This window comes from Mastigoproctus giganteus, chromosome 1 (assembly GCF_048544385.1).
Source record: "Mastigoproctus giganteus isolate SK-2022 chromosome 1, ASM4854438v1, whole genome shotgun sequence".
Taxonomy (NCBI): Eukaryota; Metazoa; Arthropoda; class Arachnida; order Uropygi; family Thelyphonidae; genus Mastigoproctus; species Mastigoproctus giganteus.
The window spans coordinates 264,783,044-264,799,874 of record NC_143575.1 but is presented as its reverse complement, the minus strand read 5'-3'; the positions used below and the strand labels follow the sequence as shown (position 1 = coordinate 264,799,874).

At 38.6% G+C, this 16,831-nt stretch overlaps 1 protein-coding gene across 1 annotated transcript in view; it reads right to left on the bottom strand.

The window, feature by feature from the left end:
• The window catches only part of LOC150091894 (cathepsin K-like), a 54,471-nt gene extending 52,201 nt beyond the window's left edge, over positions 1–2,270 (bottom strand). The window contains exons 1-2 of the mRNA XM_090370099.1: positions 1,953–2,270; positions 1,687–1,854 (exon numbers count right to left, since the gene is read on the bottom strand). Of these exons, the coding sequence (XP_090226225.1) occupies positions 1,687–1,854; positions 1,953–2,270 (486 nt within the window). The remainder of the gene's footprint in view (positions 1–1,686; positions 1,855–1,952) is intronic.
• Between the last annotated feature and the right edge of the window lie 14,561 nt (positions 2,271–16,831).

The window sequence follows — 16,831 nt, the reverse complement described above, 5'->3', positions numbered from 1 at the left end:
TTCTTTCAAAACATTTTTATGGCTTGAAAACACGTATTGATAGAAAGGGGGGGGACTAAGGGGGGATTAGCGCCCTCTAACGTCCGAATGTGTAATTACCCACAGTTTTGAGACCCGTGCCCTCTCGAGTGCGCTAATAACAATTTAATGAAACTCTTTTAAGTTGAGTACACTAACGGCGCAAAATATTAGTGGGCCTACGTGTTTGTGTTTTGGTTAATAAACTCGTTAAGTGGAAGGAATGGCTTTTAAAACGATATTATTTCGCTCCCCTCGAAGGAAAGAAGGTTTGAATTTTTGTGTGGGGAATGCGAAAACCAACACATGATCGCCCAATCAAATCCTAGAGCTAATTACAGACTCCGTATGTATTCCACTTAATTACAATATGGATGATAATTACCTTTCTGGTGGACCATAACAAACCCCAGGGGTTAGAGCAGGTTCCTAATTAGGCGCAGGGGCACCCACAGGTGTAATGGATGGTTGAAATGTAAAAATAGCTCGGCATTCTGTGGCTTAATTAGCTGAGCCAGTTGGAGATCGAAGAGTTGTGGAGCAAATATGTATTCCTGCTGGGTCAGACTCCAGTTCCTGATTCCTTTTTCGCATTGGCAAGGAAAATCGAGGCTAGGGTTATTTTTATCGAATCAGAGACAGATATCCGATGTCGAGTTTAAAACGGACGATCAGGAAAAACTGTGCAGATGCCTTTTCAGTTCGCAAATTGAGTTCGAAAGGGGTTGTGGGTGACTGCACTGCAGAAAGTTTGGAGACCACAACGTCTGGTCGTCTTAAATACCAGATTCGGGGTATTTAAGACAATTAAAAGGGTTAAGCAAACTTAGCATCTTCCTATATGCGCATCTTAGTTGTTTTTTGCCAATATTTCAGTTATTTTGACCTAACTTGAAACATCGGATTCATCTAAACACATTTCCAAGAAGAGAAATGGTACTCTGACACCGGCATTTATTGGACAAAAATCTAATCTTATTTATTAGCGAGCAGTTATTTGGTTTCACGAAAGTTGTGATAATTTGCTCCGGGAACTCCGGATTTTCTCATACCACTCGAAATCGTTCCAGAGAACTGCAAGCAGTGATGTGCTGGGAAAAACTGACTGACATTATTACTGGACAGTTGACAAAGGGGGTTCGTTAATGAGTCAACTTTATCAAAACGTGAAAACTTAATGGATGCAAATAAAACTATCGCAGAAGATATAATCGAGGTCATAAGGGATTGTTTAGTACGGCTGTTCCCACAGCAGATCGCGTGATATGTCCACAGCGACGTTAATAAGGGAACGATTGCACACACAAGTCGCTTGGAATATAAAGATTTGATCTAAACATCTTAGGAACTAAGATCTCTAGAAATTTGAAATACATTTCTCTCTCTCTCTCTCTCTCTCTTGAGGTTTCTTTTTGCAATTCGGGACATGAGGTTCCAAGTTACAACTTAAAAATGAAACGATAAACAGTCGAAAGAGAAATCAACAACACTCCATCTTCGAATCCCCTTCCGCACGTGCTTAGTTTTAAGTGAAGCGAACTCCTCCCCCTCCAAAATTAGCGCGCGAAGTTCGATGCGCGTGGTCCAAACGTTCATTTGCCCTTTTTAATAATTTACATTAAAAATAAATAATAAAACGAATTCGAAAAATAAACTGCAGCATCCTACCTTCCAAGCAGATCGATACAGACCACGTTCGTGACCCAACAGCGGATCAGGGGGGCAGCATCCTCGGCGACGGTCAACTCTCAGGGATGGAGAAAACAACCGCAGAAATAGCAGACGGCTAAAATACCCGGGCACATAAATGCGAGCGGCAAAATCGAGTTTCCGTAGCTATCCGTACATCGACTCATTCATAAGAGGCCAATCTTCGGCCGAACCACGGTTTATCTACGTGTCCCTCCCTCCCACAACGCGGCAACAGAACCCACGCAGCTCGGCCTTCCGACCCGCCGACCCCCACAAGCTAAGTCCGCAGAAAACGCTGCAGCCGGTGCCGTCCGGAGAGAAGCCCTCTGCGGGACACTTCCCACTTCGTGGACGGCTTTACGGGATCGGCCTTCTCCCGCTGAGCAAGCCGAAGAAAACAGCTCGGCTTGTACGGGGCATCCCTGCCGTGCCAAACGCACCAAGCCTGTTTCGTAAGTTGTCGTCCGCAGCCGCAGAGGTAAGAGTTCCTGGGATCGCGAAACAAAAGACGGGTACACGTCCATCCTCGTGTAATAATCGGGGGTTTGCTTTTTGCACATGTCGATATGCGTTAAACAACTTCAATGGCGCTTTCTTTCTTTTTAAATTAAAGTGATAAATTTTATAAGAAGCATTTCTATTGCTTTTTTTTTTTCTTTTTTTTTTTCTTTTTTTTTTAATCATTTCTCGTTTAAAAACATCCCTAGGTTTGAATCCGCCACCATCAAAGTATACATCGAATGAAATAATAAAATTTCTACAAAGTTTTTAAAATTTGTTAATGCACACAGAACGTAAATTAAAAGCAATAATTAGCTTTTATGCGCAAACACGTGTTCCCTATGAAATGTACATTTTCCCACCCACCCCGTTCCTTCAACTCAACAATTAAATTGAAGATTCAATTAAACATAACACGCGGCAACCGTGAAATGTACATTTCTTTATCTACTTCTGCAGTTCAACAATTAACTTATGATGCTAACACGCGCTAGCTGTGAAATCTACATTTTTTTTCGCTCAACAATGAAATTTGAAGAAAACTATAAAATGTACATGCTTTTCCTGCTCATCGTGGTGCTCAACAATTAAATTGGGATTAAATTAAATCCAACCATGAAATGTACATTTATTTTTCTGCTTCTGCCCTGAACTGCAGAAGAAGAAAAAGAACTTACGACGAACTCATACTTTTTATGAACTATAAAAAAGAACTTATGATGCTAACACGTGCTAACTCTGAAATCTACATATAACTTGACTCTAACACGCAACAATGAAATGTACACTTTTTTTTTTCCTGCTCGTGCAGCACAACAATTAACTTAAGAGTAACACCCGCAAAGTATGAAATTTCCATTTTTTTAGTTCGCGTAGTTCAACAATTAACTTATTATGTTAACACGTGCTAGCTGTGAAATCTACAATTTTTTTTCGTTCAACAATAAAATATGAAGAAAACAAACGTACATTTTCCCCGTGATCGTGCAACTCAACAATTAAATTTAATCGAACACGCGCCAACTATGAAATGTAGATTTATTTTTCTGCGGTTCAACTATAATTGACTTATGATTCTAACACGCGCAATGTGAAATCTACACTTTTTTCTCTGCTCCTGTAGTTGAACAATTAACTTATGTTGCAAACACGCGCTAGATATGAAATGTACATTTTTCCCCCTGATCGTGCAGTTCAACAATTAACTTGTGATGCTAACATGCGCAAGCTGTGAAACCTACAAACTTTTGCTCGTGCAGCGCAACAATTAACTTATGATTCTAACACGCGCAACTATGAAATCTACATTTTTTTTTCTCTAATCGAGGATCTCAACAATTAAATTTGGATTAAATTAGACCTAACACGTGCTAACCATGAAATTTACATTTCTTTTTCTGCTCGTGAAGCTCGACAATTAACTTATGATGATAACACGCGCTAGCTTGAAATCTACATTTCTTTTTTGGGTTCGACAATGAAATTTGAAGAAAACTATGAAATGTACATTTTCTCCCCCTGATTGTGCAACTCAATTAAACTGGGATTAAATTAAATCTAACCGCACCACTTTGTGAAATGTTCATTTCTTTTTCTGCTTCTGCAGTTCAGCAATTAATTTGTGATGCTAACATATGCTAGCTCGTGAAATCTACATTTTTTTGCTCGTGCAGCGCAACAATTAACTTATGATTGTAAAGCGGGCATCTATGAAATCTACACTTTTTTCTCTGCTCCTGTAGTTGAACAATTAACTTATGATGCAAACACGCGCTAGATATGAAATGTACATTTTTTTCCCCTGATCGTGCAGTTCAACAATTAACTTGTGATGCTAACATGCGCTAGCTGTGAAACCTACAAACTTTTGCTCGTGCAGCGCAACAATTAACTTATCATTCTAAACGCGCAACTATGAAATCTACATTTTTTTTTCTCTAATCGAGGATCTCAACAATTAAATTTGGATTAAATTAGACCTAACACGTGCTAACCATGAAATTTACAGTTGTTTTTCTGCTCGTGAAGCTCAACAATTAACTTATGATGCTAACACGCGCTAGATATGAAATGTACATTAATCCCCCGATCCTGCAGTTCAACAATTAAATTGGGATTATATTAACTCCAACGAACGCAAACCATGAAATATTTATTTATTTTTCTGCTTCTGCAGTTCAAGAAATATTTTGTTACCGAAATGCGCTAACTGTGAAATCTACATTTATTTATTATTTTATTTTTTTGTTGTTTTTGTTCGTGCAGTGCAACAATTAATGCATGATTCTAACATGCGCTTGATCTGAAATCTAAAATTTTTTTGTTCAAACTTAAAATTTGAAGAACACTATGAAATGGACTCCCCCCCTTATCATTCAACTCAACAATTTAATTGGGTTTAAATTAAATCCAACATACGCCAATTATGAAATGTACATTTCTTTTTCTACTTCTGCAGTTGAACAATTAACTTGCGATGCTAACACGCGCTAGCTATAAAATCTACATTTTTTTTTGCTCGTGCAGAAGCACAACAATTAATTTATGACTGTACGCGTGCAACTATGAAATCTACACTTTTTTCTGCTCGTGTATTTCAACAATTAACTTACGATGCTAACACGAGCTTGATGCGAAATCTACATTTTTTTCTGTTCAACAATAAAATTTGAAGAAAGCTATGAAATGTACGTTTTTTCTCCCCCTGATCATGCAACTCAACAATTAAATTGGGATTAAATTAAATCTAACACGCGCCAATCATGAAATGTACATTTCTTTTTCTGCTCGTGTATTTCAACAATTAACTTATGATGTTAACACGCGCTAGCACTGAAATGTACATTTTTTTTTTTTTTTCCGTTCAACAATAAAATTTGAAGAAAACTTTTGGCTATGAAACTTTAATTGTTAAGGACGCACTTTAACGATTAAATTATGACGGCAAAACGTGTCAGGCGCGAAATGTCATTTAGCGCGTTTCAATAATGAAATGACGAAGCGTTCCAACTGTTAAAATTTCCAAGTTTTACTACTAAAGCATTCCGCAATTATAATTACGATGTCAACGCGTGTCTAGTTGCGCAATTCGCATTGTTTTAAATGAGTTCCTGACTGGCGTTCGCGTACATCTACGAGCAGAAACACGAAACTCGCTCGCAAATAGAAAATTAGAAGGCAGCTGTCCAACATCCGCACACACCACTAATCTTTGATAGTGATCCCGTCACGGGCCTTGATGGATGAAGTGCTCAAAGATACGCCCTTGTTGACAAAACTTGTCCGCAGACAAATTGTTAATTTCGCGGGTGGGGCGAGCAACTGCTAGCAAGTGTCATGTGATGGGACTATTAAAGTAATTGCTGTCGCATAAGACTTAAAAGACTCTGCAAAGAGACCATCGCCGCACAAACACGGATTCATGCGCTCGTAAAATGAGTTCTCGGGTGAAAGAGCAATTCCAAGGCGCAATGTTTAAAATTTCTTCAAAATCGCGCATTTTTCCACTGTTCCCGCTCAGACTACCTCACAACTCACTCTTGCCCCTTTCTTACTGACTCTCTGCCCCTGCGCTCGCGATTGGCTTAAGTCCGGATGACTTATCGCGGTCTTTAATGCATGATAAAGCGACCCTCGGTGCTGATAAAGATCGCGTGCCATCTCTATTAATAACACTTGACAAATCTGAAGCGATCTTAATCCTAATCCATCGATCCAGACAACCATTGACCCGTTCAGACGTTATCACTTAACCTCCCATTTTTCCGACGTTACGCTTAATTCGATTGATAAATCAGCTGCGTCTTTAAAATCCGGCGTTCGACCCACTTAATCCACCTGCGTGCTGGTGTCGAACTGATATACAGAGATAAGCACTCTCCCCACGGAAAAAAAAAAAAAAAGAAATCCCTTCGACGACGAAAAGAAATCAGTCTTCAGAGGAGATTCGTTGTCATTCTCTGAGCTTGCGCAGTTTGTGAAGTGGGACACTTTCTCTCGATCTTTCCCACGTGATCGCAAGCAATTCCACACTGCATTTCAACGCCATTTGACGTCTATATTTCAACCACCCCTACCCCTTACTTCGAACGAAATTCATACGGGACCATATTTAACGGAACACAATAATTCCAGTTTTTATACCCCCATCTACCCCCCGTCTGTGCCTCCCCCGCAGAAAAGCCGTTCTTTTAGATTTAGTTAACACATTGCGCATACACATGACGGCTCACACCCTCGCTGCCAACCCCACGGGGTGCCGAGAATAATTTCTATCCCTTATTTTTTTCGTGGTGGTGCCCCATTGTTCCCCCAGACCCAACTGACAAGCCCTGAATGGACGATGTCTCGCGGAACATCCCTAATGCGTGGCAGCCTCGCGGTAAGCAGGTTGCTTCGGAGGACAATTCACGTCACCGGATTCGCACGTGTTAATTCGCGCGCAGGTGCGCGTTTTTCTACAGACGCTGCCCTCATAGAGCGAGACAAATTGTGTTCATATTTTCCACGTTAAAATTGCCGAGGACTTATTTCATCTTACTTAACGTACTTGCGGTGACAGAGATCGATAATGGGAAGAAGTGGGGCTCTCGCAGTCGCGAGCGTTGGATTATTCCCCGGTTTCGTCTGAGGGCTTATTTAAGGGGACCATAAAGGACTTCGATTACAATAAAGAACAACCTGTAAAAACCTCGGTTGTTTCAACACAAAGACATCGGGAGAAAAGTCGGACAGGTCTGACGAGATGGAGAAGTAACCTGCAGATCCGATGGTGGGGAAACGCAATCTGTAGACCACGTGGGGAAACAAACAGCGGACGTGAGGAAAAAATCGAGAAAATACGATACAGAAAACGTGAAAAACATTATCCCCGGACAACGTGGAAAAACACAGAAAACATGACAAAAATTGTCTCAGGACAACATGGGGAAATACTATATAAAACTTGGGGAAATACAATATGTAAAACTTGGCAAAACATTACCCAGGGCAGCATGGGGAAATATTATTTAGAAAAAAACTGGAGAAAATTATCTATGGACAACATGAGGAAATACTATATAAAACGTGAAAAAATATTGAACAACATGAGGAAAATATTAATAAAGCGTGAAAATATATTGGACAACATGGGGAATCACAATATGTAAAAATTTGCAAAACATTACTCCAAAAAAACATCGGGAAATATTATATAGAAAAAACGTGTAGAAAATGATCTATGGACAACACGAGGAAATACTATATAAAACGTGAAAAATATTGGACAACATGAGGAAATGCTATACAGAGCATGAAAAATATTGGACAACATGGGGAAATACAATACGTAAAACGTGGAAATTTTATCTGTGGACAACGTGGAGAAATACAACGTGTAAAATTTGGCAAAACATTATCTCAAGACAACAGGGAAATATTATATAGAAAACATGAGGAAATTGTCTCTGGACAACGTGGGGAAATACAATACATAAAACGTGAACAATTCATCCGTGGACAACGTGAGGAAACAACCTCTGCACGGAAAAATAATTTATGAAAAAGAAAATTTTGGAATAAATGAGGAAATACTGTAGGATGGGAGAAATTTTGAATACACGGGGGAAAATAATTGGTGAGGAAAAAGTTTGACTACATGGGAAATAATGTATAGACACGAAAAATTAAACTACGTGGGGAAATAATAGGACAGAGAAAACTAGAAATGTTTTGAAAACGCGCATTAAAATGAACTATTGATGAGATGGAAGAAATTTCGAAAGTTAAGCAAATGTGGGGACATAAATTGAGGAAATAAAATAAATTATTTGAAATTAACTATGAGGGAAATTAACTATAATGTATGATGAGGGTAAACAAAATTACTAGAAAATAGCTTATGGGTAATGGGAAATTGGACTACATGGGGAAATGATCGTTATATAAAATAAGAAAAAATATAAATGTTTATATTAAAACGTTAAAACTAAAATTATAAGACATGGAAGAAACTGGAAACAACCGCGGGGAAATAATCTAGAGGAAACTGAGGAACTGGACAAGGTCACAAGAGGAAACACAATTGGTTTTATGGCATGGAATGATGTATAGTCAGGTGGTGAGGAAAACTAAACAACGATCTGCATGTCACTTGGGAAATGCATTGTAGATATCAAAATGGGGAAATACACCACAATATGGGGAAATATATGGTAGGCCACAATACAGGGAAGAAAAGTACAGACAAACTAATGCACAGAAAACATGAAATATCTCTGGAGAATGTGAGGAAATATGTTGAAAGTTACCTTCAACATTTGAGTGACCGTTGTTTAACCCTGCGTGAATACTAAATACGGTGCTGTTCCTTGTATTCTATGTTATGCACTCCTCTGGCCGTTTGGACGTCCCCAAGTATAAATAGAAAATTTATTTTTAGTGCACAATGAGGAAATTTCAGATCACGTGGAAAAAACAACGCACGACGAGGAAATCTTATTACGTAGGGAAATAAAGTACAACGAGGAAATTTAGATTACGTGGGAAGATAATTTACGATGAGGAAAGCTTATATTATGGGGAAATAATGTAGCATGAGGAAATCTTGGATTCTGTTGGAAATTACGTACGATGAGGAAATCTTATAATGTAGAGAAATAACGTACAACGAAAATATCTTAAATTATGTGGGGAAATAACGTAAGACGAGGATTTAAGTGGGGAAAATGTACGACGAGAAATCTTAGATTACGTGAGAAGATAATTTATGATGAGGAATCTTATAATCTTATAATCTTATATATGGGGAAATAATGTACGACGAGGAATTAAGTGGGGAAATATCGCACGACGGAAATCTTACATTACGTGGGGAAGTAACGTACGATGAGGAAATCTTCGATTACGTGGAAGAATAATATAAAATGAGGAAATCGTAGAATACGTGGAGAAATAACGTACAACGAGAAATTTTAGATTACGTGGGAATATAACTTACGATGAGGAAATCTTATATTATGGGGAAATAATATATGTAGCATGAGGAAATCTTGGATTATGTGGGAAAGTAAGTATGATGAGGATATCTTAGATTATGTGGGAAATTACGTACTATGAGGAAATCTTATAATGTAGTGAAATAACGTACAACGAGGAAATCTTATAATGTGGGGAAATAACGTACAACGAGGATATCTTAGGTTATGTGGGAAAATAACGTAGGACGAGGAATTAAGTGGGGAAATAACGCACGACGGAAATCTTAGATTACGTGGGAAATAACGTACGATGAGGAAATCTTCGATTACGTAGAAGAATAATATAAAATGAGGAAATCGTAGAATACGTGGAGAAATAACGTACGATGAGGAAATCTTAGATTACGTGGAGAAAAAATAACGTACGATGAGGAAATTTTTCTTGTATAATATTATATTACGTGGGGAAATAACGTAAAATGAGGAAATCTCCGATTGCGTGGAGGAATAACGTACTGCCAGGATTCAGACTGCGTGGGGAAACGATGTGTGGTAAGAGAAAGTAAGAAATCGAGCTCATATGAGGAAACAGAATTTCGTGAAAGTTTTAAACGGGCGGTCCCGAACCGCCTGAAGTTCCCACACCTGTCGCAGGGTGCTCGTCATTAAAATTAAGTGGAAATCGTTTTCTCGTCGCATCCTGTTCCCCCACGAGGGCGCACTTAGAGGAGGTGGCCGTAATTGATTTCGTATAATCCAACCAGAATTAAACCCTTCCTTCAAGTATGACGCGTGACGGATAGGGAAGGGGGAAGTCGCTGCGTTCTGATGGATGTTACGTAACTAATAGAAAACGTACCTGGGGCGAAGATGGGCAGGGGGGAGAAGGGCCCCCTCCGCCCCAGGCCGTCCTCAATTTGGCCCTTTTACAGCTCTTCCCAAGTTCATCTTGCTTCAGTTGCAAGTGATTACCAACAGGAAGAATGCGGCTGTCACATCCGAAACAAAGATGATCGCATAATTGAAACAAGGGGGGGGGAGGACGAAGGAGGAAAGAAAGAAAAGGGAAGTGTCGAGCAATCGGGATCACCGAGTACGGAGGGGTAAACAACGAAATGCGCGGACAGCTTAATGCGTGTTAGTATTCGGGCGTACAATGGACGCCTCGCAACAATGCCCCTGCAATTGCCTTTTTTTTTTTTTTCTTCTTCTTTCTCTCGGCCATTTTTAGGAGATCGCATTTTTGTGAGACCAACTCGTGGTTTGCTGATGAACAGCATTCACAATGGCCGTTTCTTTTGTGTGGCGAGAAAAATGCTCTTTTTGTTCTCTCGCTTTCCCACCTGGTTATTATTTTGATGTTCGCTCACAAGAGGGCGTCATCACGTCCGATGATGGCTGATGGTTATTAAAGCGGGTATTCATTTACTCTTCAACTCTTCTGTCACTTCGTTTTCTTTTATTAAATAAATCTTACGCGTGAAATGAAGACTCGGTTCCAAAAAAAAAAAAAAAAAAGAAAAAAAAACTATTCTGCTAGGATGGTTTACCGTATGGCAAGCGTCAGTTTTTGTCTCTTTTGTTGAAATTAAATAAAACCATGTTTGGCATGACAGAGCAACACTAACGTCCACAGGCCCAAGGGGAGGAAAAGAATTCTGACAGGATGTTTTGCGGTATGGCAAGCGTCGGTGTCTTTTTTTTAAACTAAATAATGTAACGTTGCTCTAGCGTGAAATGCTGATTCCAAGTTCCACAGCGCGAAGGAGAAAAATACTGTGGAAAGATACTTTACCGTATGGCAAGCTTCAGTTCTTTTTCTCCTTCGGTGAAATTAATACAAGCGTGCTTGCCGTGAATGACCATCTCTAATTTCCACAGGACCAATGGGAGGAAAAGAATTATATTGGGATGCTTTTCCGTATGGCAAGCGTCTATATTTCTTTCTTTCTTTTTTTTTTTAAGCTCTTTTTTAAAATATCCAAACGTCTTGGTATGGTATGGTATGATATGGTATGAAATAAGGATTCCATCTTCCATAGTTCGAACGAGAAAATATTCTGTAGGATGCTTTACCGTATGGCAAGCGTAGGTTTCTGTCTCTTTTGTAGAAATGAAATAAAATTGTGTTCCGCGTGAAAAAGCAGCACTAACTTCCACAGAGCCAAGGAGAGGAAAAGAATTCTGAAAGGATGTTTTGCCGTATGGCAAACGTCGATTTTTTTTTTTTTTTTTTCTGAATAATCTAACGTTGTCCTTTCGTGAAATATCGATTAGAAGTTCGAAGGAGAAAAACATACTATTAAGATGCTTAACCGTATGGCATGCGTCAGCTGTTTTTCTCTTTTGGTGAATTAATAGAAGCGTGTGCTTTGTCGTGAATGATCAGCTCTAATTTCCACAGGACAAAGGGGTGGAAAAAAAAATTCTAATGGCATGCTTTGCCATATGGCAAGAGTCGATATTTCTTTCTTTCTATTATTTTTTTTTTTTGTTTCTTTTTTTAAAATATTGAAACGGTATGGTATAAAATAATGATTCAATCTTCCACAGTTCGAACGAGAAAATATTCTGTAGGATGCTTTACCGTATGGCAAGTGTCCGTTTTTGTCTTTTTTGTTGAAATTAAATAAAATCGTAGGGCCGGCGTGACAGAGCAATGATAACATCCACACGGCCAAGGCGAGGAACAGAATTCTGAAAGGATGTTTTGCCGTATGGCAAGCGTCGGTCGGTGTCTTTTTTTAGCTAAATAATCTATACTGGAAAGATCCCTTACCGTATGGCAAGCATCAGTTCTTAATACAAGTGGCGTGTTTGTCCTGAATGACCAGCTTTAATTTCCACAGGACCAACAGGAAGGAAAGAATTATAATGGGATGCTTTACCGTATGGAAAGCGTCGATATTTCATTCTTCTTTTTTCAAGTTTATTTCTTAAAATATTCAAACGGTATAGTATAAAATAACGATTCCATCTCCCACCGTTTAAATGAAAAAAAATATTCTTTAGGATGCTTTACCTCATAGCAAGCATCCTATAGTCTCTTTGCCGGATTTTTTGCTTTATGGCAAGTATCGTTAATTCTTTTTTTTTTTTTTTTTTCGGATCTTGTTTAAAGTATTCTAACGTTGCTATGGTGTGGATGATGATTCCAACATCCAGAGCTCGAAGGAGAAAAATATTCTGGTAAGATGCTTTACCGTACGGCAAGCGTCAGTTTCTTTTCTCTTTTACTGATATTAATACAACTGAGCCTGGCGTGAATGAGTAACTCAATTTCGACCGGACCAAAGGGAGGAAAAGAATTCTAATACGATGTTTCTTTCTCTTTTTTTTAGTTTATTTTAAAAAATATTCTAAACGTCGCTATGATGTGAAATGACGATTCTCGCTTCCAAAGCTCGAAGGAGAAAATATGCTGCGTGATGCTTTACCGTATGGCAAGCGTCAGTTTTTTGCTTTTTGGTTGCAATTAAATGAAGCCCCGCTTGGTGTGAATCAGGTTCCACAGGGCCGAGGAATTCGAAGAAACTAAGATGTTTTGCAGTGTGGCAAGCGTCGATATTTCTTTCTTTTTCTTTTCTTTAAGTTCATTTTTTTTTTTTTTAAATATTCGAACGCTGCCATATTGTGAAATGATGATCCTGGTTTCCCAAGCTCGAAGGAGAAAATGTAATGTAGGATGCTTTACCTTATGGCAAGAGTCAGTTTTTTGTTCTTTTGTTGAAATTAAATGAAACCACGCTTGCTGTGAATAAGGTACCATAGGGTTGAGGACTTCGAAAAAATTAAGATGTTTTGCCGTGTGGCAGGCGTCGGTGTTTTTTTTTTTTTTTTTCTTCCTTTTTTTTAAATTAAATAATCTAATGGGCGTGGAAGGGGTGGAAGAGAATTTCGCTAGGGTGTTTTGCTGTATGGCAAACGCTGACATTATCTATTTTTTTTTTTTTAAATTAAATAATCGAAAGTTGCTCTGATATATGAGAGAGAGAGAGAGAGAGAGAGAGAGAGAGAGAGAGAGATGCTTTTCCTTGTGGCAAACGCTAATTAAGTGAAATTTAACTTTTAAAAAAATCAATCACAGTTATCAATGGCGTATTCATACGTTTGGGAAACTTTGAAAAAACAAATATGGCAGGAAGGTCTCCTCCTAACTGTATAACCCCCAGTGGCAGAATTTATTACCATGAGGAACATTTACAACGCCGCATGTCATGACGTCACTGCATTGCCTCGCATTTACATTTTAACAGGCCAAAGTGAAATGTCAGCCAAGTTGCTATTGTTCCAACAGTTGGCACAGTGCCAACCACGATACACACAAATACTTGGGCATTTATGGCAATAATTCGTGATTACAATGTAACTGAGCCATGTACAGCTCGCAATGCGCATGCGCATTCGTAATTTTAGATGTTGTGGACAGATGGCAACACGATACGAAATAATGTTACTGTTAAATTTAGTGTCTCTAGCACTCTTTTACTCGAAGTTATTCCCATTTTCATCGGTTCTCATTTAAAAGTAATGAGGATGTGATTACAGAACCAAGCGCACCCTAGTGTCATTTTTTGGAATTATTTCTATTTTTATTATTTATTTTTTATTCATTGATTTCTTGTGTCTCAGCAACGGATTATTGCTCTTTAACTGAATCAGCTCGATATGTACCAAGTCGCGAAAAATGCAAATTGAAATGTGCCTTAACTTTTGTTCACCAGTGTACTTTTGTATTTAAGCTTGTGAGAAGTAGTTGTGATGTTTTATCGAGTTCAGTGTAAGAGCTTGATAACGCCCCTCAAAGTCAGCAGTCTTTTGAAGAACTGAGAAAGACACTACATGGACAAAAGTAACCGGACACCTGCATGTTTCGAAGAATCTTTATTGGTACAATATTAAATAACATATCGGCCCACGTTGACGTTAATTACACACTGAACTTTGAACCTTCATCAACGATGATCTCGTTAACATCCTCATCTGGGACGAAAAGCCGTTTTCAATGGGGACCTTACCACATGGTCCCCTCCGAAATGGATGTAAATCAGTATCTTGCGACATCTTGTAATTATTCCTTGCTTCTTCTTTAGGTCATTTAAGCACCTTAACTATCTACTCACCACTTGGGCATCTTCAGTCCACCACAATCTCCTCTCTTTAAATTGAAGTCCTCCCCTTTTCCTTTGACCACAGAAATCTCTTTGGACACTCCATTTTACGACATTGTGGTTACTACCCCCTACTGGTTCCTACACTGTAAAATTTTGGATGCAGTTTGGATCTTTATCTTTATAAAACAAATTTATTGTAGTAACTAGAGCAGACCACGTTGATGGAAACATTGTCAAACTCCTGGGCAGGGATTACTATTTGGGATATTTTTAGATTGGTGTATGGTCTGATAATAATAATCCACTTCTTCCACCCCATTTTATATTTGTAGCCCTGTTCTTTCTTTTACCAACGAGAATATACCTCCGTCGTGATTTTACTCATTACCTTAACGGCCTTGTATATATCTCTCTCGGGTCACTCTAAGCTGTCTGCTTGTCAAACTTAGGTTGCTGTTTAAATTGCGTGGAAAATTTCATTTCTGATTAAATCTTAACTCCCCCCCCCCCAAGTCATTTTTATAGTGGACCACTTTTAACTCCACTTCCCCTAGCTTGTACAATTTGTGCAACAGTTGAGTTTATATTTCTGAATTTTTTTTTGTTGTGTTTTCTATAATTAATAGAAGCAAAAAACGAATGCGTTTTTTGTTATCAGTTTACTATTAATATATATAAGTAATTGATTTGATTTCGCAGCACAAATCTAACAACATAACGTTCCTCAACATTTTTGTAATGTAATTTACTTATTTTCTCCTGTATTTTAATAACAATTGAAATACAACACGCAGTTGACGTTCTGCAGTAATAATTCGTGATTTATATATTTAGTAAACTGATAACAAAAAACGATCCTATTGGGTAGAACAATTGGTAAAATCTCCATCCTCTAAACCGGGTGAAAAAGAAATCAGTTTGAATCCCATCAATGACGCGAGAAATTTTTATGAGTTTTTCATTATTCAGCTGAGTTAGTCAGTCTCAGATGAGGGCTAGTATGTTATACATTTTGGGCGCCTGAAAATGGTCACTTGTCCAGTGACGCTTTTCAGTTCCTTCCCCAAACATTGATTTTAATCTTTGCTCATGCGCAGACATTAACATGTTCACAAAGCTAATATATAAAACATACACTATCCTCCCAAGAGTCACTGGACAAGTGTCCCATAACTCTTTTTTGTTCAGTCTTTGGACATTTTAGAAACATTGGTACAGTAGGTCAGAAAATAAAGGTTTGATTGTTCTGGATAGAGCTGGTAACCTTGAATGACCTTTCTGTTGCACATTTGAGTCTGTATGCTCTGAAAAAAGGGGGCGCTGTAAGCGAGGGTTATGTTAGCTAACCAACCTCCACTAAGTGTACAACACACAAAAGTGTCTCTCTTAAATGGAAGAAGACATCACAATGGCGAGAAAAATAAATAAACAAAGAAAGGCAGAAAGAAAGAAAGAAAGAGAAAATGAGTGAATAATCTTTCTGTTGACAAGTGTGAAAACAAAGCAGGTCTCCCGGATGTTAATTTAAGCCTTTCTTTTCCACTTCTGTTGTCATTGGGCAATCCGCGAGACCCACCCATTCTACTCCTCTTTCTCTCTCTCTCTCTCTTTCTGCACGTGACAGGAAGCTGAGAGTCCCATCTGAACAAACAATCGGGGTTCTGCTGATCCCTCATTACTTGGTAGGAAAATTATCGCGTCTGCAAGCTGAAAACCTTGAGAGGTTCTACAGACTTTGCTCCTTTAGCCCGGCCCTTCAGATACACACACAAACACAAAAACAAAGGGAAAAAAAATGTGAAAACATTTGACAACACATTTCTACGAGTTTTAGGCTTAGCAAAGATTATATTTTATTTTATCTGTCATAAGAACACTTTACAGAGTTTTTCGGATTTTTTTTTAATTATTATTTTATTTATTACTAAACTGTAGTAACAATAGTGGTGTAGAGTGATCACTTCTCTTCACTTTACAGGGGTGGGTGGGGGGGGGTTGTGTACAGTGATCTCTCCCATCCAACCGATCCCTGGTCACAAGTGTAAAAAAAGAAAGGCAAAATAAGATGAACATTTCTTATTTACACACAGCAATGTTCAACAATCAGCTGACTGGTTGTTAATGCGAAGCATACACTCCCCTTAGATATGTCCCCTGTCTTTAAGGGTGGGGGGAGGGAAGAGATGTCAAAAAAAAATGTAAGTCAGATGTTTGTTTACACAAAAGGTCAAAGGTCATTTTTCCCTCCTTCATGGGACGAAGTCATTGGAGTGGTAAGTGTTCTTCTAAAGGCAATAGGATTGGAGCACGCAGGTTCCTCTGTACATGAACGGTAGGAGGCACATTCTTTTAACGCGTTCTTTGTGGGCTCGTGCACTCAAAACACACACAACGCACACACGTGAACTTCTCCTCGCCGAAGTCGGACGCATGTCAAGCAAACCCCTAACTGTAGGTGGGGTATGGATAACCGATTCACCTCCAATATCACTGTTTTGACCTACAAGTGCTTTTAATAAAATTATTTAAAATTCGAATTTTTTTTTC